Genomic DNA, 22,824 nt, shown 5'->3' with positions numbered 1-22,824 from the left:
ACAGTAGGATGGAGAAGCTGTCATCGTTTCAGTATGGGGATACTATTGGAGTAATATACAGTAGGATGGAGAAGCTGTCATCGTTTCAGTATGGGGATTCTATTGGAGTAATATACAGTAGGATGGAGAAGCTGTCATCGTTTCAGTATGGGGATACTATTGGAGTATTATACAGTAGGATGGAGAAGCTGTCATCGTTTCAGTATGGGGATACTATTGGAGTAATATACAGTAGGATGGAGAAGCTGTCATCGTTCTCCTTCACTACATTTAGCTGTGGCATGTGTCCCTCTCCCTTCTCATTCACTACATTTAGCTGTGCCATGTGTTCCTCTCCCTTCTCCTTCACTACATTTAGCTGTGCCCTGTGTTCCTCTCCCTTCTCCTTCACTAAATGTAGCTGTGACATGTGTTCCTCTCCCTTCTCCTTCACTAAATTTAGCTGTGCCATGTGTTCCTCTCCCCTTTCCTTCACTACATTTAGCTGGGACCTGTGTTCCTCTCCCTTCTCCACTACATTTAGCTGGGCCCTGTGTTCCTCTCCCTTCTCCTTCACTACATTTAGCTGGGCCCTGTGTTCCTCTCCCTTCTCCTTCACTACATTTAGCTGCCATGGTCCCTCTCCCTTCTCCTTCACTACCTGTGTTCCTCTCCCTTCTCCTTCACTACATTTAGCTGTGCCCTGTGTTCCCTTTCCTTCACTACATTTAGCTGTGCCATGTATGCCTCTCCCTTCTCCTTCACCTCATTTAGCTGTGCCATGTGTCCCTCTCCCTTCTCCTTCACTACATTTAGCTGTGCCCTGTGTTCCTCTCCCTTCTCCTTCACTACATTTAGCTGTGCCATGTGTTCCTCTCCCTTCTCCTTCACTACATTTAGCTGTGCCCTGTGTTCCTCTCCCTTCTCCTTCACTACATTTAGCTGTGACATGTGTTCCTCTCCCTTCTCCTTCACTAAATTTAGCTGTGCCATGTGTTCCTCTCCCCTTTCCTTCACTACATTTAGCTGTGCCCTGTGTTCCTCTCCCTTCTCCTTCACTACATTTAGCTGGGCCCTGTGTTCCTCTCCCTTCTCCACTACATTTAGCTGGGCCCTGTGTTCCTCTCCCTTCTCCTTCACTACATTTAGCTGGGACCTGTGTTCCTCTCCCTTCTCCTTCACTACATTTAGCTGGGCCCTGTGTTCCTCTCCCTTCTCCTTCACTACATTTAGCTGCCATGTGACATTTGTGTTCCCTGTGTTCCTCCCTTCTCCTTCACTACATTTAGCTGGGCCCTGTGTTCCTCTCCCTTCTCCTTCACTACATTTAGCTGGGCCCTGTGTTCCTCTCCCTTCTCCACTACATTTAGCTGGGACCTGTGTTCCTCTCCCTTCTCCTTCACTACATTTAGCTGTGCCATGTGTTCCTCTCCCTTCTCCTTCACTACATTTAGCTGTGCCATGTGTTCCTCTCCCTCCTCCTTCACTACATTTAGCTGGGCCCTGTGTTCCTCTCCCCTTTCCTTCACTACATTTAGCTGTGCCATGTGTTCCTCTCCCTTCTCCTTCACTACATTTAGCTGTGCCATGTGTTCCTCTCCCTCCTCCTTCACTACATTTAGCTGGGCCCTGTGTTCCTCTCCCTTCTCCTTCACTACATTTAGCTGGGCCCTGTGTTCCTCTCCCTTCTCCTTCACTACATTTAGCTGGGCCCTGTGTTCCTCTCCCCTTTCCTTCACTACATTTAGCTGTGCCATGTGTTCCTCTCCCCTTTCCTTCACTACATTTAGCTGGGCCCTGTGTTCCTCTCCCCTTTCCTTCACTACATTTAGCTGGGCCCTGTGTTCCTCTCCCCTTTCCTTCACTACATTTAGCTGTGCCGTGTGTTCCTCTCCCTTCTCCTTCACTACATTTAGCTGTGCCGTGTATTCCTCTCCCTTCTCCTTCACTACATTTAGCTGTGCCCAGGGGAGGGTCTGTGTTAATATAGCACTGTGCCGTGCCCAGGGGAGGGTCTGTGTTAAAATAGCACTGTGCCCAGGGGAGGGTCTGTGTTAATATAGCACTGTGCCCAGGGGAGGGTCTGTGTTAATATAGTACTGTGCCGTGCCCAGGGGAGGGTCTGTGTTAATATAGCACTGTGCCCAGGGGAGGGTCTGTGTTAATGTAGCACTGTGCCCAGGGGAGGGTCTGTGTTAATATAGCACTGTGCCCAGGGGAGGGTCTGTGTTAATATAGCACTGTGCCCAGGGGAGGGTCTGTGTTAATATAGCACTGTGCCCAGGGGAGGGTCTGTGTTAATATAGCACTGTGCCCAGGGGAGGGTCTGTGTTAATATAGCACTGTGCCCAGGGGAGGGTCTGTGTTAATATAGCACTGTGCCCAGGGGAGGGTCTGTGTTAATATAGCACTGTGCCCAGGGGAGGGTCTGTGTTAATATAGCACTGTGCCCAGTGGAGGGTCTGTGTGGAAAATGACGTTGCTTATGTTCCCCTCTTTTTAGCAGTCAGCAAATAGGGTCTCTGGATTGTCCTTGAGGAGCTTGTTTTGTACTTATTCTGTACACTGATATGTTTTATATCGAAGGTGTACTGTACTGTGATGACATCTACACAGGGATATGCCATGGAGCAGGGGACTGACATCAAAGGCCTCTGCATTTGGGGGGGGGGGGTACTGTACTGTGATGACATCTGCACAGGGATATGCCATGGAGCAGGGGACTGACATCAAAGGCCTCTGCATTTGGGGGGGGGGGGGGGGGTACTGTACTGTGATGACATCTAAGCAGGGACATGCCATGGAGCAGGGGACTGACAGGTAATTAGTCCAAAATCAAGGTTTTAGGAATGGGATTTGGATTGAAGATTTTGATGTAGAGGGTAGTGTCTTGTATAAATCCTGGTGAAAAAAAATCTAAGTTTATCTACATTTATCCAACTGTAATTGTATTTAATTTAGCAGAAAGGTGTGGATCGAGGCTGATGGACAGAGGTGATGGAAGCCGCACCCAGTGCTATAAGTTAATGGGGAAGAGAGATCTGTTGTCACAAACCGCCCTCACAGCTTCTTTGGCCCCAACTGCCTCTCCACCTTTCCAGTCATCTCCTTATTTTTCTTAGTCTCCCTGCTTTTCTCTTTTTCCCTCTTTCTCTCCATACCTGTAGCCGACCAACAGCTGTTTGGATGTTTTATTTTTGCATTTACAAACTGTTGTTATTTTCTTCGCCAACACCAACAGATTTATAAACATTATGGATGTGAGTTTTTCAGGGTGAAATATTCTCGGGGCTCTGCCCTCGCGCTACGCCGTAAGAGTGACCACATGAGTTCAGCTGGGTGAGACAAGACCCCCGCGGTGCACATCGGAGTAGCCTACTACCAGCTCATGTGCTGCCTGCTACCATGGAGCGGTCATGGGTCGGTCTGCTGCTCCTCGCGCTCTGCCTTTTACTTACGGTGAGTAGACTAATTGACCAGGCAACATTTGTAGGCTACTGATGTACTTTCAGAAATCATGCATGTTTATAAGTGTGTGTGGGTTTACGGCTGTGTGTGTGAGACAGACCTTCATATTCCTAGAAAGCTGGAGGCTCATTCAGAATTGTATGTGTAAGTATGAGACTAGATGTAGACAAACTGTGGTTTATCGATCTTTCTCAAATATGATTCAAATTTCAAATCAAGACTGGTCTCTTAGAATAGTTGATACCCAGCTAACAACAAACGTTCCCACAACTTTAGAGAATGTTCCCTTAAGAGTCTCATTAGGTCATAGGAATGTTCCAGCGATGTGCAAGGAATGTTTCCCAGAGACCATTCCCTTAATGTCAAATATAACTTACCCGTGGTTACCATGTTCTCAGCACTAAAGAAACAAATGTTCTAGACACATTTCATGTGTCCAGTTTCATGTGTCCAACGTCCCACCAAACATACATAGAACATGGTTGCCATGTTCCTAAGAACGTAAGATATGAATGTTCTAGACATGTTAAATGAGAACGCTGCAAGAACATCCATGTGTCCTGTTTTCTGTGGGTTGGGGGAATATTCCATCAACGTCCCACCAAACATACACAGAACATGTCAATATTATTTATCCATCTTTATTATCATAATGTCTAAAGATTTCTCCTCTTTCATACATTTCTGGAACTTTGACTTTGTGCCACTGAGCACGACCTCCAGATGCTTTTTCAGGTTTGATGTGGTGTTTGCATTTCTCTTTCTCCTCAATTAACTCAAAATTAAGCGGGGTAACATGATTTTCGACTTTAAAATAGCCTATTGGAAGCGAGTTAACCTACAGCATGAATGCCATTAGCATGAGAAAAAGCTTTAAACACAACGGTAGAGATATGCTTCTGAAAGTAATATACAGCTTACTTGACAAGGTAAATGTAATAATATTACTATATTTGAAGACAGTAACTCGTTATATTACTCCGTTACTCGTCCCAAGTGGTTCTGTTGCAATTAGTATTTTTTTCCACATGAAAACGTCTTGTGTATTGATTTGTTATAACTGGCATCCTCATTGTTTAAAAGGCAAACGTGAGAAATTACAGACATGCTACTGTAAATATACAGTATATGGTAACCATGTTCTGGGTATGTTTCTATCAGAAGCAACGTTACCACCTGGGCCATGTTTCTATCAGAAGCAACGCTACCACCTGGGCCATGTTTCTATCAGAAGCAACGCTACCACCTGGGCCATGTTTCTATCAGAAGCAACGCTACCACCTGGGCCATGTTTCTATCAGAAGCAACGCTACCACCTGGGCCATGTTTCTATCAGAAGCAACGTTACCACCTGGGCCATGTTTCTATCAGAAGCAACGCTACCACCTGGGCCATGTTTCTATCAGAAGCAACGCTACCACCTGGGCCATGTTTCTATCAGAAGCAACGCTACCACCTGGGCCATGTTTCTATCAGAAGCAACGTTACCACCTGGGCCATGTTTCTATCAGAAGCAACGCTACCACCTGGGCCATGTTTCTATCAGAAGCAACGTTACCACCTGGGCCATGTTTCTATCAGAAGCAACGCTACCACCTGGGCCATGTTTCTATCAGAAGCAACGCTACCACCTGGGCCATGTTTCTATCAGAAGCAACGCTACCACCTGGGCCATGTTTCTATCAGAAGCAACGCTACCACCTGGGCCATGTTTCTATCAGAAGCAACGCTACCACCTGGGCCATGTTTCTATCAGAAGCAACGCTACCACCTGGGCCATGTTTCTATCAGAAGCAACGCTACCACCTGGGCCATGTTTCTATCAGAAGCAACGCTACCACCTGGGCCATGTTTCTATCAGAAGCAACGCTACCACCTGGGCCATGTTTCTATCAGAAGCAACGTTACCACCTGGGCCATGTTTCTATCAGAAGCAACGCTACCACCTGGGCCATGTTTCTATCAGAAGCAACGCTACCACCTGGGCCATGTTTCTATCAGAAGCAACGCTACCACCTGGGCCATGTTTCTATCAGAAGCAACGTTACCACCTGGGCCATGTTTCTATCAGAAGCAACGCTACCACCTGGGCCATGTTTCTATCAGAAGCAACGCTACCACCTGGGCCATGTTTCTATCAGAAGCAACGCTACCACCTGGGCCATGTTTCTATCAGAAGCAACCCTACCACCTGGGCCATGTTTCTATCAGAAGCAACGCTACCACCTGGGCCATGTTTCTATCAGAAGCAACGCTACCACCTGGGCCATGTTTCTATCAGAAGCAACGCTACCACCTGGGCCATGTTTCTATCAGAAGCAACGCTACCACCTGGGCCATGTTTCTATCAGAAGCAACGCTACCACCTGGGCCATGTTTCTATCAGAAGCAACGCTACCACCTGGGCCATGTTTCTATCAGAAGCAACGCTACCACCTGGGCCATGTTTCTATCAGAAGCAACGCTACCACCTGGGCCATGTTTCTATCAGAAGCAACGTTACCACCTGGGCCATGTTTCTATCAGAAGCAACGCTACCACCTGGGCCATGTTTCTATCAGAAGCAACGCTACCACCTGGGCCATGTTTCTATCAGAAGCAACGCTACCACCTGGGCCATGTTTCTATCAGAAGCAACGCTACCACCTGGGCCATGTTTCTATCAGAAGCAACGCTACCACCTGGGCCATGTTTCTATCAGAAGCAACGCTACCACCTGGGCCATGTTTCTATCAGAAGCAACTCTACCACCTGGGCCATGTTTCTATCAGAAGCAACACATTAGGAATGTTCCAGATAGAAATCCAATGAAGAGAGCAGATGTGATTCCTTATCAGAGACACATTTGTTCTACATGGTATATGCAGTGCTTCATTTCAGCTGGATCCTGACAGAACAGAATGAGATTCACTTTCTATGATCTCTCTCCCTCTGCTCTGATAGACATGAGCCGGCAACTCTCATCTCTCCAGAGTTGCACTTCATCATTTATTTCCTTATAGAGTCATAGCTGTTTGAAGGGTTCTGGAGGAACTGCAGCAACCCTGATACATTGATATGCATTTGCCAAAGTTATATAATTACTGCTGTCTGTTCAGAATTAAATCAAATCATTCAGAATAGCCGACTACACCATGAGAAGGCCTATCATTTAGACACAGGGGATCATTAGCTTCTTTTTTTAAATAGCCTAGCTGTGGATTGTAGCCCAATAACAAGGAATAGCCTACAGTCGGGAACACATGGCAAATCTGTCAGTGAAAAAACAGCATGCAGACAAAACAGGCCTTTTTCAATCAAGGGAAAACACAGGTTGGAAAGTAAATGGCTCCTGCCGAAAAGACTGTGCTGTAGGCTACCAAAATATTTAATCAACTTCCAAATATTGTTTTACAAAGTAAAACATAGGGCGGCGCATAACAGGCCCAGCGTCGTCCTTGTTAGGGGTTTGGCCGGGGGAGGCCGTCATTGTAAATAAGAATTTGTTCTTAACTGACTTATCTAAATAAATAAAGGTTAAATAAATCAAATCAAAAAATTACCCGAACTAACAGAGGAAAACTGGACACTCAAACATTAAGGGAACATTATGGGTAAAATTACAAAAACATTCTCTCCCTAGAATTGTTAGCTGCGTATGTTGTTGGCTTTACAGTCAGAAGAATCAGGTGAATCCTGTCTGTGTGTTGCTGAGCATCTATGGGAAATGGGTCAGGTGTGTGTGTGTGTGTGTGTGTGTGTGTGTGTGTGTGTGTGTGTGTGTGTGTGTGTGTGTGTGTGTGTGTGTGTGTGTGTGTGTGTGTGTGTGTGTGTTATATTTTTCCTTGTTTTTTTTATCTATATTTTTTTTAATGATTATTTAATTAAAAAAAATGTTTTACAGGTGTTGTGCCTGAGGGCTTCCTTCCTTCCTCTCTATAAAAGGTCCCAGGAGGAGCACCAGAGATAACTGGTACCCACTGGATCTTTCTCTTTCTCTCTCTCACACACAGCATCAGGACATTGAGAACTGGATATAAATATATATCATAAAGACGTGTCATATTATAGGGTGTTAAGTGTCTCCAGGTCTGATTGGCAGTGGTGAGGTGATGTGTGATTGATTGAGATGGTAACAGGGAAGTGTGTGATTGATTGAGACGGTCATGAGGCGATGTGTTATTGGTTGTTTGTGTTCTTAGCTCCAAAAGGAACACAGCTCCTCTGAGGATGTGGACGATGCGGGGGAGGGGTTGAGGAGTATAAACACAGTGACAGTCCTGAACTGTGGCCAAGCGAAGCTGCTATTTCACAATAGAAACAAAACAGACCACCCAGCTGAACCTCACTCACACACACACGCATGACATACGCACGCACACACACAATACAAGCATATAAACACCACACACAGTTTCTGCTGGTCTGTGAGTAAATATCCTAAAGCCTGCAAGTCAGAAGACATATATAGTGTCTGTGTGAAGGGGGGTGGGGTCATGATTAGTACCCAATGTCTTTAACCCTCTGCACCAGTAGTTCCCAAAATGTTTATAGTCCCGTTCCCCTTCAAACATTCAACCTCCAGCTGCGTACCCCTCTAGCACCAGGGTCAGCCCACTCTCAAATGTTGTTTTTTGCCATCATTGTAAGCCTGCCACACAAACACTATACATTGCATTCATTAAACATAAGAATGAGTGTTAGTTTTTGACACATCCCGGCTCATGGGAAGTGACAAAGAGCTCTTATCGGATCAGGGCACAAATAATAATAATCAATCATTTTGCTCTTTATTTAGCCATCTTACATATAAAACATTTTGTTCATCAAAAATTGTGAATAACTTACCACAGGTTAATGAGAAGGGTGTGCTTGAAAGGATGCACATAACTGCAATGTTGGGTTGTATTGGAGAGCATCTCAGTGTTAAATATTTTTCCACACACAGTCTGTGCCTGTATTTAGTTATGCTAGTGAGGGCTGAGAACTCACTCTCACATAGGTACATGGTCACAAAGGGCATCAGTGTCTTAACAGCACGATTTGCCAAGGCAGGATACTCTGAGCGCAGCCCTATCCAGAAATCTGGCAGTGGCTTCTGATTAAATTACATTTTCACAGAACTGCTTGTTGCAATTTCGAGGAGGCCCTCTTGTTCAGACATCGGTAAGTGGACTGGAGGCTGGGCATGAAAGGGATAACGAGAATCCAGTTGTTTGAGTCGTGTCACGTTCTGACCTTTATTTCCTTTGTTTTGTATTTATTTCGTATGGTCAGGGCGTGAGTTGGGTGGGCAGTCTATGTTTGATTTTCTATGATTTGGGATTTCTATGTTTCGGCCTAGTATGGTTCTCAATCAGAGGCAGGTGTCATTAGTTGTCTCTGATTGAGAATCATACTTAGGTAGCCTGGGTTGCACTGTTTGTTTGTGGGTGATTGTCCTTGTTCCTGTCTCTGTGTCTGCACCAGATAGGACTGTTTGGGGTTTTTCACATTTCTTGTTTTTGTAGTCAGTTGTTCATGTGTACCTTTACGTATTAAAAAGAACCATGGACACTTACCACGCCGCATATTGGTCCTCTGATCCTTTTTGCCTCTCCACTTCGGAAGAAGAGGAAAACCCTTACAAGTCGTCCGTTTCGAGAAAGTACCTGTGTAATAGTGCACCCAACTCACTCAGGTGCTTCGCTATATCTTATTTGACATTGTCCGTAAGCTTGAGTTCATTTGCACACAAAGAAATCATACAATTATGGAAAGAACTGTGTGTTGTCCTTGTTAATGCAGACAGAAAAGAGCTCCAATGTCTGAATCATAGCCTCAATTTTGTCCCGCACATTGAATATTGTTGTGGAAGAGTCCCTGTAATCCTAGATTCAGATCATTCAGGCGAGAAAAAACATCACCCAGATAGGCCAGTCATGTGAGAAACTCATCATCAGGCAACCGGTCAGGCAAGTGAAAATTTTGGTCAAGAAATTTAAGCTCGTCTCTCAATTATAGAAACGTTCAATATTTTGCCCTTTGATAACCAGCACACTTCTGTATGTTGTAAAAGCGTTACATGGTCGCTGCCCATATCATTGCATAGTGCAGAAAATACACGAGAGTTCAGGGGCAGTCAACCATTTTCACTGTAGCGTACAAAACATATTTCAAGCTGTCAGGCATTCCCTTGGCAGCAATAGCCTCTCATTGGATGCTGCAGTGTACTCAAGTGGCGTCATGAGCAACTGCTTGCACGCACATTACCACTCCACTATGTCATGGCTTTTACACCATCAGTGCAGATACCAACACATCTTGACCACCAAAGTCAATTTGATGTCACAAAGCTGTCCAGTACCTTTTTTTAAAACAATTTTTTCTCATCACTGCAACTCCCGTACGGACTCGGAGCCATGCGTCCTCCAAAACACAACCCAACCAAGCTGCACTGCTTCTTGACACAACGCACATCCAACCCGGAAGCCAGCCGCACCAATGTGTCGGAGGAAACACCGTACACCTGGCGACCTGGTCAGCGTGCACTGCGCCCGGCCTGCCACAGGAGTCGCTAGTGCGCGATGAGACGACGATATCCCTGCCGGCCAAACCCTCCCTAACCCAGACAACGCTGGGCCAATTGTGCGTTGCCCCATGGACCTCCTGGTCGCGGCCGGGAGCCTGGGCTCGAACCCAGAATCTCTGGTGGCACAGCTAGTACTACGATGCAATGCCTTAGACCACTGCGCCACCCGGGAGGCCCTGCTGTCCAGTACTTTAATAATATCCTCTCATGTTGTCCTGGTTTCCAGTGGTTTGCTGAAGAGGATGTCTTCCTTAATTGACCCCCTATAAACGTAACGGACATATACCAGGAGCTGTGCCAGGCCCCCCACGTCTGTTGACTCATCCAGATGTAACGCATATTAATCACTGGCTTTTATGCAAAGCAGCAATTGTTTCAAAACATCTCCTGCCATGTCACTGATGCATCGTGAAACAGTGTTGTTTGATGAAGTCATTGTCTGTGTAGTTTTTTGGGCCTTTCCCCCCAGCATTGTTCCAACCATATCCACGGCAGCAGGAATAATCAAGTCCACCACAATAGTATGGGGCTAGCCTGTCCTAGCCACTCTGTAGCTCACCATAAGATGCTTCTAGCCCATTCTTATTAATGGTGTCTGTTGCTTTTATACATGTCTTACTACTCAAAAAACTCCTGTGGCTTATTTTTCAAATGGTCATGTTTTGTTACTAAATGTCTGCGCAAGAGTGAAGGTTTCCCGTGAGAGAGTAGCGGTTAATGTGATTGGATGTTAATTATTTGACTAGGCTACCTGTATTTGACAATGTGTTGTTATTTCGCTGAACACTAGATGGTTTAATTTTATTTTGGGCAGTGAAATGAGGCTACTCAGGTGAGAAAAAAAACTCACCTAAATGTATAGCCCCTTTGGAAAATATAAATGGACTGTTTGAAAATGTGAAGATTTATTTTTAAATGTTTTTTATTATTTTATTTATTTTTAAAAAGTGAATCACATTTTTATTTGGCGTACCCCCGACGGCATTGCGCGTACCCCAATTTGGGATTACCTGCTCTACAAATAGTGAGCTATATCTAACGGAATGAAAGAATCTCTCTCTGTCTCCCTCTTTCTTTGTATATTTCCACCTCCCTATACCGCCCCTCTCTCTTTCCACCCTCCTGTCTCTCTCCATCTCTCACGGTGTTTCTCCTCTGTTCCAATATTCCTAATTGTACAGACAATATGGAGAGGGGATGAGGAGAGGAGACGAGGAGATGAGGAGACGAGGAGACGAGGAGAGGAGGCAGTAAAGACCGTTGAGACACTGACTGTTTTTCTACTTCCTCTCTGTCCAGGAAGTCAGCGGGAGAAATCCCACATGTCACTTCATCTGGGAGCTGCAGAGGGCGGAGCTAGAGTGTCACAATCAGCTGGAGAAACAATCACTAGAGCCTCCCGGTAGACATGCATGCACGCACGCACACACACAAGTACACACACACACACACACAGAAACCTGACCCATTTCCTATAGATTCTCAGCAACACAGACAGGATTCACCTGATTTTTCTGACTGTAGAGCCAACAAAATACCCAGCTAACAATTCTAGGGAGAAAGAATGTTTTTGTAATGTTACCCATATGTGAAGATTTATTTTCCCTTAATGTTTGAGTGTCCAGTTTTCTGTTATTTAGGGGAACTACTATGTTTTAAAGTTTGGATAACATTCCCTTAATGTCAAACAGAACTTATCATACACATGTACACACACACACACACACACACACACACACACACACACACACACACACACACACACACACACACACACACACACACACACACACACACTTAAACAAACGTACACAAGTCAGACATACATGCTTGTGTGTGTGTGTGTGTGTGTGTGTGTGTGTGTGTGTGTGTGTGTGTGTGTGTGTGTGTGTGTGTGTGTGTGTGTGTGTGTGTGTGTGTGTGTGTGTGTGTGTGTGTGTGTGTGTGTGTGTGTGTGTGTGTGTGTGTGTGTGTGTGTAGGATGTGGTGGTCTATGGGACAACATCTCATGCTGGGCCCCAGCAGCAGTAGGGGAAGAGGTGACTCTCTCCTGCCCCACTGCTCTCACACACCTCTTCGGACGACATGGTAAACACACATCCATCCCTCCATCATTCCATTGACCGTACTTTACATCGTCCTTATATTGCTGTTTATTCTCTCTGTTAGGTACCTTTAGTAGGAACTGTACTGAGGCTGGCTGGTCTGACATCTACCCCAGCATCAGCACGGTCTGCTGGTCCAGCGACAACAAACCTAACAAGGTAGTTCTGCCACAGCAACTCCAAAGTTAGTAACCCAACATGGTGCAGGAACTGTGACCGTTGAACCAGAACGGACTCCACTAAATCACTACAGAGTCAGACACTGCACTGAGCTGGAACAGGTTATTCAGTCAGTTGTGCCTCAGATGGAATCTTCTCCTTTGTCTGCTTGGGTTATTGGGTAAAGGAGCCAAGGAAAATTACTTTTTGAACCCACTAAACATTTCGTGTTTCTCATCCCCTACCTCTGATTGTGTGTCTGTTCCCTGTGTGCGAGAGTAGAGAGTCATAGGGCATACTTGGCCTGTCCAGGTGGTGTGTCTCTGTTGTATGACAGCCTCTATGGTTGAGTGAGTCCAGACCCTCTCACGTGTTCCATTGAGATTCCACAGTCAGAGGAGAGGATTCTGTCTGGGTTCCATTCCTTCCATCTCTGTAGAGAAGAGTCTGGACTGTCTCTCTCCCAGAGGAGGTTCCGGGGTCAAGGTCAGGGGTCAGATGTGAAAGTTTAAAGTTAGTGCTCACTTTTTGGGATAAAATACAAAGCATATAGTTAGGGTTAGAACAGTTTATTAGTGTGTGTGTGTGTGTGTGTGTGTGTGTGTGTGTGTGTGTGTGTGTGTGTGTGTGTGTGTGTGTGTGTGTGTGTGTGTGTGTGTGTGTGTGTGTGTGTGTGTGTGTGTGTGTGTGTGTGTGTGTGTGTGTGTGTGTGTGTGTGTGTGTGTGTGTCTGTGTCTGTGTCTGAGTCTGATGGTGTCTCAGACTAGGGGAATGTTGTTTATAAGAATGAGAGGGTGATGGGGAGGAGAATGATGAAGAGTAGACAGACTGATACACATACAAACACACACTCACACACACACACACTAGCTGCTGTTATTCCCCAACCTCTTGTGATTATAACATCTATGAGAGGGCAGGAGGAATTCATGCAGGGTTGAAGCTAAGCATTGCAGTTGCAACCATGTATCTGTTGCATCCCAAACTGGTTGGGAAATAAGTTATTGAGGAGACACAGACTATTTTGACAACAGCAATGCTTTTTACTGGGAATCCAGAATCCTATGTGTGCCAGTGTGTGTGTGTTCCTTGCAGTAGCTGGTGCGTTGCAATATGTGTGTGTGTACATGACAGAGTGTGTGTGTGTGTGTGTGTGTGTGTGTGTGTGTGTGTGTGTGTGTGTGTGTGTGTGTGTGTGTGTGTGTGTGTGTGTGTGTGTGTGTGTGTGTGTGTGTGTGTGTGTGTGTGTGTGTGTGTGTGTGTGTGTGTGTTTGACTCAACCAGCTGCTGTTCTACTCAGTGGTGAAGACTCTGTACACTCTGGGCCACAGCCTCTCAATTATTGCTCTCGTCACCTCTACATTCACCCTCTGTCTGATCAGGTAACACACACTCACACACACATGCACACTCTCTCTCTCTCACACACACACACACACACACACGCACACGCACAGGGGTAGTGTTTTGGCAGTGTGTGTGATGTCCTGTGTTTTTAATACATGGGGTTATCAAGGACCTTTGGATGTTTATAATTCCCATAACTCACAAGTTGACACTGTTTATAAACACTCTTATCCTGACCTCATACCTCCTTTCACACTGTGTGCATGTGTGTGTGTGTGTGTGTGTTCGTGTGTTTGTGTTTGTGTGTGCATGTGCGTGTGTGTGTGTGTTGGTGTTTTTGTGTTTGTGTGTGCACGTGCGTGTGTGTGTTGGTGTGTGTGTTGGTGTGTGTGTGTGTTGGTGTGTGTGTGTGTTGGTTTGTTTGTGTTTGTGTGTGCACGTGCGTGTGTGTGTTGGTGTGTGTGTGTGTGTGTTTGTGTGTGCACGTGCTTGTGTGTGTTGGTGTGTGTGTTGGTGTGTAGGAGGCTCCACTGCACTAGGAACTACATCCATGTCAACCTGTTTGTGTCGTTCATCTTGCGAGCGGTGGCTGTGCTGGTTAAAGACTCTGTCATCTTCTCCCAGAACCAAAACACTGACTGTAGCACACAGCCCTCACTGGTGAGACTCACACTCTATCTATATTGTAAAATGTATGCAGATGTCTGTCACCAAGGACTGTAAACGTGTACAAGTGTTAACACAGTATAGGACAATTGTGTTATTTGTAGTTGGGCTGTGAAGTTAGTCTGATAGCGTTTAACTCACATGGCTAACTCTGTGTGTGCATGTGTTTTTGTGTATGCGTGCGTGTGTTTGTGCGTGCGTTTGTGCCTGTGTGTGTGTGTGTGTGGTGTGTATGTACGTGCCTGTGTTTGTGTGTGTGGTTTGTGTGGTTTCTGTGTGTGTGTGTGTGTACATTAGGTGGGCTGTAAGGTCAGTTTGGTGATGTTTAACTATTTCATAATGGCTAACTTCTTCTGGCTGCTGGTGGAGGGGCTCTACCTACAGACACTGCTCCTGGTAACCTATTCATATACACACCTCGCTGTCTACTTCACAATCGGCTGGGGTAAGAACACACACACTCTTTCTCTTTAACCATGGCGGTGACACAGAGGGTATTATTCCCAGTATAATAAATGTATGCTCACAGTATAAACACTGTTGTAATATTCTCTCTCTGTCACTACTCTCCGTTTGTCCAATGTCACTTCCTGGACTAGTTGTTATTACTACATCCTTCAGCCTGACAGAAGTAATATGTCACTTCCTGGACTAGTTGTTATTACTACATCCTTCAGCCTGACAGAAGTAATATGTCACTTCCTGGACTAGTTGTTATTACTACATCCTTCAGCCTGACAGAAGTAATATGTCACTTCCTGGACTAGTTGTTATTACTATATCCTTCAGCCTGACAGAAGTAATCCATTGTCCTAATGTTCCCTGTATTTAGCAGGTATTGGTTGAGTATTACGGACTGTGTCTATGGTGTGTAGTTTGTAGGCTACTGTTAAGTGGCTGTTTAAATTATGGGTCTCAATGAAGTCCGGTTTCTCTCTCTCTCTCTCTCTCTCTCTCTCTCTCTCTCTCTCTCTCTCTCTCTCATTATCTCTCTTTCTCTCTCTCATTATCGCTCTTTCTTTCTCTCTCTTTCTCTCTTTCTTCCTATCTTCCTCTCTTTTCTTTCTTCCCCTCTCTCCCTTCTCTCTCTCTCATTATCTCTCTCTCTCTCATTATCTCTCTCTCTCATTATCTCTCTTTCTCTCTCTCATTATCGCTCTTTCTTTCTCTCTCTTTCTCTCTTTCTTCCTATCTTCCTCTCTCTCTTCTTTCTACCCCTCTCTCCCTTCTCTCTCTCTCTCTCTCTCGCTCTCTCTCTCTCTCTCTCTCTCTCTCTCTCTCTGTGTGTCTTTCTCAGGGTTACCCTCAGTATTTCTGGTGATCTGGATCTTCTGTAGGATGTATCTGGAAGACACCGAGTGAGTCTGCTCTGACATCATCAACAGGCGACTGAACATCTCCCCGTCTCACAAGCTCATCAACATGCGACTAATCAATGTGTGTGTGTGTGTGTGGGGGTGTGTGTAGCTGCTGGGAGAGGAATGACATTCCTACCCCTAGGAGGGTGATCAACTGGCCCATAATGGCGTCTGTGATAGTGAGTATCAGTAGAGCAGTAATGGTGTCCCAGTATCAGCAAGCCCTTTGAGTCACTGAACAAACTAGCAGAAACAGGGTTGGGCTGCTGTCTCCATTAGTGCCAAAATGGGGTTTCATGTCTAGGGCCGTTGCGGTGACTGTATTACGGCCACACCGGCGGTCACGAGTCATGAAGGCAGTCGAATTCCACATCACCATTTAGTCACAGTGATTAGGCTTCTCCAAGCTCTGATGTTGCTGATGGTCATTAGTAACCTACCATACTTGCTAACTGCCTGGTACTCAGCAGTCTATTGTCCCTCTAACCACTCTGACATCAATGCAAATGTGATCGAAAATCTAATCAAACACTTCATGAGAGCCCATGAGCTCATGTTGCGCAACATTTCTATAGGCTACGCTTTTGAGCCAGAAAACAGAGTGATGGCCTCTACTAAAAAGCTTTCTACTGGCTAGGCCTACTATATTTATCTCTCAACGTTCCTAATATCAAGCACATTGCTTATATTTACAACAGGAGTATAGCCTACCTGGCTGGCATGAAAATGAACCACGGGGAAAAGCTGTGTATTTTTTCCCACTGCTGATATTTCAATGAAGGTGCATGATAATGGTTCATTCTAAATTAAAACAAATCTCACACATATATTATTTAGTATATGTAAAGACCAGATTAAATCAAGAATAGTGTGATGGGGGATCACTTGTGAATTATATATTATCACTTGTGAATGATGCCCAGCGTAAGAAACAATGCCTTTTTTTGCGACTTTTTCCAATCATAGTTGTACACCTCATGTAGCCTAGCCCATAGGCCTATATGTTTTAATAAGGTTAGTATCACACCTCATGTAACCTAGCCCATAGTCCTATATGTTTTAATAAGGTTAGTATTACACCTCATGTAGCCTAGCCCATAGTCCTATATGTTTTAATAAGGTTAGTATCACACCTCATTTAGCCTAGCCCATAGTCCTATATGTTTTAATAAGGTTAGTATCACACCTCATGTAGCCTAGCCCATAGGTCTATATGTTTTAATAAGGTTAGTATCACACCTCATGTAGCCTAGCCCATAGTCCTATATGTTTTAATAAGGTTAGTATCACACCTCATGTAGCCTAGCCCATAGTCCTATATGTTTTAATAAGGTTAGTATCACAACTAAAGTGGCCAAATAACTTCTTAAAATGAAGCACATTAATCTGCTTAACAACAGGTGTAGAGCCTAACTGGCATATATAAGCAGAGTCTGAGTTTCAAGATTGGGGAAGAACATTTTCACCATATAAAATACACCTTTATAATAAAAGCATTCCATGCATAATTACACATGTGGTCACTTTTGATAATGGTGTTTTCCCGCTAATGGAACATTCGCTCTTATAGCCTACTACCATGTGTACATTGCTGCGCTTATAATGTGAAGAAATAGCCTAATAGTTTATCAACATTTCAAGCTAAACTTTCTAATCTGTTGAGTCAGACACATTGCGTAAAAACATTTTTGGGATGCTGGTTGGTGGTTGTATTAATTTGCGATCTATCGCACAGCACTCAGGGAGATGGGTATAACGGCCACTGGACACAAAAGGCATGGATTGTTTTAGGGTGCATTACGGCCACACAAAGGGGATACCGCTGTGAAATTCTAGCCATTATCAAGTGCTTGTCAAATTTTGAATGAGAGACTGATGAAGTGTGTACAGCCTGCACAAAAAAACAAAGCAGAGCTCAGGCCTTTCAAGATACTTTTTTCAAATCATCATTACAGTCGTATCATGCAACCTTATAATGTATTAAAAATCTAAACGTAGCCCGTTTGTAGAACAACGAAAGTTACGTGAATAACTCTAAATGAAGCATACAAGAGTACCAATTTCTTTGTTAACCGACCAACACAGAATGGCCGCATGTACGCACCTCCTCAAATCGTTGGAGAAAAGATCCTTTCTATTTTATTCAGCTTTGTTCAATTGTATTCTTCATAATATAAAATAATGCCAATTAATTCTAAGCAAATCTTGTCTGCTAAATGAACTAGTGTAGCCCACAGCCACCTGGCATAGCCAGATCAGGACTTAACATAAGGACAACTCAGAGTATGCTGTTCTTCTGAAATAGACTACTTTTTATTCATATCATGCTTCTAAAATAAACCATAGATTTATTGTGAAGGTGTAGGTTATATTGCATTGATTTATTAGACTTTTTAAAATGTAGATGTTTCTAAGGTCAGCTTCAGTGGCTTGTGTGTGGAAGCCAGGAGATGCTAAATGTGAGGGTTTTTAAACCTTTATTTAACTAGGCAAGTCAGTTAAGAACAAATTCTTATTTTTCAATGACAGCCTAGGAACAGTGGGTTAACTGCCTTTTTCAGGGGCAGAGCGACAGATTCCTACCTTGTCAGGTTGGGGATTCAATCTTGCGACCTTTCGGTTACTAGTCCAACACTCTAACCACTAGGATACCTGCAGCCTCGGTCAATTACAGTCAATTACCGTGAGACCGACAGTTATTGCTTTACCATCACTGGCTGACTAAATTTCATGACCGCCACTGCCCTACTCATGTCCTACTCATTCTAATGGAGATCTCTTGTCTCATCAGATCAACTTTGTTCTGTTCATCAGTATCATCCGTATCCTGGTCCAGAAACTACTCTGCTCTGACGTGGGCGGGAACAACCAATCACAGTACAGGTATCCCTCCAACAACCAATCATAATACAGATATTCTCTCAACAACCCATCACATTTGTTTAGATTATTCTTACATACCTGTGTGTTGCAGGTGTCTGGCTAAGTCCACCCTGCTGCTGATTCCTCTATTTGGAGTCAACTACATGGTGTTTGTCTACCTGGTGGAGACAGAGAGCGACAGGATGGCAGAATACAAGATTATCTTTGACCTGGGACTGGGGTCATTCCAGGTATACCACTACCTTAACCCCTGATCTTTAACCTTTTACCCCCCTAACCCTGACCCTATCTAGTTTGACCTGGGACTGGGGTCATTCCAGGTATACCACTACCTTAACCCCTGATCTTTAACCTTTTACCCCCCTAACCCTAACCCTATCTAGTTTGACCTGGAACTGGGGTCATTCCAGGTATATACATACACTACATGACCAAAAGTATGTGGACACCTGCTCGTCGAAAATCTCACTCCAAAATCATGGGCATTAATATGGAGTTGGTCCCCCCTTTTGCTGCTATAACAGCCTCCACTCTCCTGGGAAGGCTTTCCACTAGATGTTGGAACATTGCTGCAGGGACTTGCTTTCATTCAGCTACGAGGGCATTAGCAAGGCTGGGTACTGATGTTGGGCGATTAGGCCTGGCTCGCAGTTGGCATTCCAATTCGATGGGTCGGGTCAGCTCTAGCTGGGCAGTAATTTGATGAACTGACTTGTTGGAAAGGTGGCATCCTATGACGGTACCACGTTGAAAGTCACTGAGCTCTTCAGTAGGGCCATTATACTGCTAATGTTTGTCTATGGAGATTGCAAGGCTGGGTGCTCGATTTTGTACACCAGTCAGCAACGCGTTATGCTGAAATACCCAAATCCACTAATTTGAAGGGGCGTCCACATACTTTTATATATACAGTGCATTCGGAAAGTATTCAGACCCCCCACATTTTGCTGCACTACAGCCTTATTCAAACATTTATTACATTGGGTTTTTTTCTCATAAAGGGAAAGTGGGATACCTAGCCAGTTGCAAAACTGAATGCATTCAACTGAAATGTGTCTTCCGCATTTAACCCAACCCCTGGAACAGTAGGTTAACTGCTTTGCTCAGGGCTAGAACAACAGATTTGTACCTTTTAAGCTCAGGTAGTGTGATGGTTTGGGGATGCTTTGCTGCCTCAGGACCTGGACGACTTGCCTTAATAGGAACCATGAATTCTGCTTTGTATCAGAGAATTCTACAGGAGAATGTCAAGCCATCCATCTGTGAGCTGAAGCTGAAGTGCAGTTGGGTCATGCAGAAAGACAATGATCCAAAAACACACAATCAAGTCTACATGAAAAGGGTTAAAAAGCAACAAATTTGAAGTTTTGGAATGGCCTAGTCAAAGTTCTGCATGCAGGAGTGGGCCAAAATTCCTCCACAGCGATGTGCGAGACCTATCAACAACTACACAAAGTATCTGGTTGGAGTCATTGCAGCTAAAGGTGGCACAACCAGTTATTGAGTGTAAGGGAACAATTACTTTTTCACACGGGGGAATTGGGTGTTGCATAACTTTGTTCATTAAATTAAAATAAGTGTCATTTTTTTTTGCTATTTGTAAACTCAGGTTCCCTTTATCTAAAGTTTTGGTTGAGGATCTGATAACATTCAACATAAAAAAAAATATATGCAAAAATACAGAAAATCAGAAAGGGCAAATACTTTTTCACAGCACTGTAAGTATTCAACCCCTTAGTCAGTACCTGTTAGAATCAGCTCTGTCAAGTTGGTTGTTGATCATTGCTGGACAAGCCACTAGGCCACTCAGAAACATTCATCTCAGTGTCTGTTGAAGCATCAACTTTGTTTGCCTGTTCTTAGCTCTATTTCATTTATTTTTATTATGGCTGCATCATGTTATGGGTATGCTTGTCATTGGCAAGGACTATAAAAAAAAGTCCTTGCCAATGTCAAGCATACCCATAACATGATGCAGTCATCTCCATGCTTGAAAATATGAAGAGTGGTACTCAGTGATGTGTTTGTTGTGTTGAATTTGCCTCAAACATAATGGTTTGTATTTTTTTTTAAAGTACATTTCTTTGCAGTATTACTTTAGTGCCTTATTGCCGGATGCGTGTTTTGAAATATTCTGCACATGCTTCCATCTTTTATTTCTGTAATTTATGTTAGTATTGTGGAAAAACAACAATGTTGTTGATTCATCCTCAGTTATCTCCTATCACAGCCATTAAACTCTGTACCTGTTTTAGTTGGCCTCATGGTGAAATCCTTGAGTGGTTACCTTCCTCTCCATCAAATTAGTTAGGAAGGACGCCTGTATCTTTGTAGTGACTATGTGTATTGATACACCATCCAAAGTGTAAATAATAACTTTACCATGCTCAAAGGGAATAGCTGCCCTTCTTCGGAAAACCTCTCTGGTCTTTGTGGTTGAATCTGTGTTTGAAATTCACTGCTCGACTGAGAGACCTTACAGATAATTGTATGTGTGAGGTACAGAGATGGGGTAGTAATTTAAAAATCATGATAAACACTATTATTGCACACAGAGTGAGTCCTTGCAACTTATTATGTGACTTGTTAAGCACATTTTTGCTCCTGAACTTATTTATGCCATAACAAAAGAATTGAATACTTATTGACTCAAGACATTTCACCTTTTCATTTGTAAACATTTGTAAAAACATTATTCCACTTTGACATTTTGGGGTATTGTGTGTATATCAGTGGCACAGCATCTCAATTTAATCCATTTTAAATTCAGGCCGTAACACAACAAAGGGTGGAAAAAGTCAAGGAGTGTGAATACTTTCTGAATACACTGTACAGTGTGTTTTAGAAGCTGAGTTGATGTTGCCATATGTTGTGTTCTCCAGGGTCTGGTGATAGCTACTCTCTACTGCTTCCTCAACACCGAGGTGAGCTACTCTTACATTTCACCTCATGTTCTCGGTAACCATACTTTCTGAATCTTAATGTGTGTGTGTGTGTGTGTGTGTGTGTGTGTGTGTGTGTGTGTGTGTGTGTGTGTGTGTGTGTGTGTGTGTGTGTGTGTGTGTGTGTGTGTGTGTGTGTGTGTGTGTGTGTGTGTGTGTGTGTGTGTGTGTGTGTGTGTGTGTGTGTGTGTGTGTGTGTGTGTGTGCGTGCGTGCGTGCGTGCGTGCGTGCGTGCGTGCGTGCGTGCGTGCGTGCGTGCGTGCGTGCGTGCGTGCGTGCGTGCGTGCGTGCGTGCGTGCGTGCGTGCGTGCGTGCGTGCGTGCGTGCGTGCGTGCGTGCGTGCGTGCGTGCGTGCGTGCGTGCGTGCGTGCGTGTGGGGGGGGGGTAAGGTCCAAGGGGAACTGAAGAGGATGTGGAGGAGTGTGTCATTAAAGCATTACATCGGGCGGGACTGCCTTCTACATAATGTGTCAATCAGCCGTAACTCCACCCACTTCAAGCGGAACTCCAGAGCCCAGTCCATCCTGCAGACGGAGACCACTTCACTGTGACCCGGAAGTAGTTCCACCTCTGTGGCCTGGAAGTGGATCTAACACAATATAACCTGGAAGTGGAACTAACCCTGTCTTTGACCATGAAGTGAAGCTGGGGTAAATCAACCAACACAAGTTGAGGGTCAGCTGAAAAGTAGTGGAACACTCCAATAAAAGACAGTCAACGTTTGATCAGCTTTTACCACAACCGGTCTTCAGGAGCTGTCCACACTGCCACTGTGTGTGTGTGTGTGTGTGTGTGTGTTGCGCGTGAGTGCATGTAATGTGTTCTGAAAGCTAATATAGAACATCATATATCCTATATTTATGAGGCAGAAGCCTGGAGCACTGAGCTTTCTGTTTTCCACTGGAATGGGCTTGGCATTCCAGGTATTATATATCTCTCTATATATATATACACACACACACACACACACACACACACACGTTAACATTGCCAAATAAAGTGAAAGTAGATGATAAACAAAAGTTAAATAAACAATACAAATGAACAGTAAACATTACACTCACAGAAGTTCCACAAGAATAAAGACATTTCAAATGTCATATTATGTATATATACTGAGTGTTGTAACGATGTGCAAATAGTTAAAGTACAAAAGGGAAAATAAATAAATCTGGGTTGTATTTACAATGGTGTTTGTTCTTCACTGGTTGCCCTTTTCTTGTGGCAACAGGTCACAAATCTTGCTGCTGTGATGTCACACTGTGATATTTCAACCAGTAGATATGGGAGTTTATCAAAATTGGATTTGTTTTTTGGAATTCTTTGTGGATCTGTGTAATCTAATGGAAATATGTGTCTCTAATATT

General features: G+C 44.2%; 1 protein-coding gene across 3 annotated transcripts; it reads left to right on the top strand.

The window, feature by feature from the left end:
* Window positions 1-3,019: 3,019 nt before the first annotated feature.
* LOC115130097 (vasoactive intestinal polypeptide receptor 2-like) lies at window positions 3,020-22,645 on the top strand. Of its 3 annotated transcripts, none has more exons than XM_065019326.1 (13): window positions 3,020-3,438; window positions 11,301-11,399; window positions 11,978-12,085; window positions 12,167-12,261; window positions 13,546-13,643; window positions 14,130-14,268; window positions 14,572-14,719; window positions 15,572-15,632; window positions 15,742-15,811; window positions 18,424-18,515; window positions 18,607-18,745; window positions 21,398-21,439; window positions 21,847-22,645. In XM_065019326.1, the coding sequence occupies exons 1-13, from the start codon at window positions 3,396-3,398 to the stop codon at window positions 22,006-22,008; spliced, it is 1,296 nt and encodes a 431-aa protein (XP_064875398.1). In that variant the 5' UTR covers window positions 3,020-3,395; the 3' UTR covers window positions 22,009-22,645. The 3 variants fall into 3 exon arrangements, with proteins under 3 accessions (XP_064875398.1, XP_029516728.1, XP_064875399.1); XM_029660868.2 differs by having other exon boundaries at window positions 11,297-11,399; XM_065019327.1 differs by lacking the exons at window positions 21,398-21,439; window positions 21,847-22,645 and adding an exon at window positions 19,744-21,391 and having other exon boundaries at window positions 11,297-11,399.
* The last annotated feature ends 179 nt before the right edge of the window (window positions 22,646-22,824 follow it).

Source organism: Oncorhynchus nerka, linkage group LG6 (assembly GCF_034236695.1).
Source record: "Oncorhynchus nerka isolate Pitt River linkage group LG6, Oner_Uvic_2.0, whole genome shotgun sequence".
Classification (NCBI taxonomy): domain Eukaryota; kingdom Metazoa; phylum Chordata; class Actinopteri; order Salmoniformes; family Salmonidae; genus Oncorhynchus; species Oncorhynchus nerka.
The sequence above is the reverse complement of the archived record's forward strand: the minus strand, read 5'-3'. Positions and strand labels throughout refer to the sequence as shown.

Excerpts from the sequence above, each read along its gene's own strand:
- LOC115130097 (XM_029660868.2), top strand. The coding sequence starts at position 3,385 with ATGGAGCGGTCATGGGTCGGTCTGCTGCTCCTCGCGCTCTGCCTTTTA. Across the intron at positions 14,269-14,571 it reads GTAGCACACAGCCCTCACTG|GTGGGCTGTAAGGTCAGTTT; the intron begins GTGAGACTCACA and ends TGTGTACATTAG. Across the intron at positions 14,720-15,571 it reads CTACTTCACAATCGGCTGGG|GGTTACCCTCAGTATTTCTG; the intron begins GTAAGAACACAC and ends TGTCTTTCTCAG.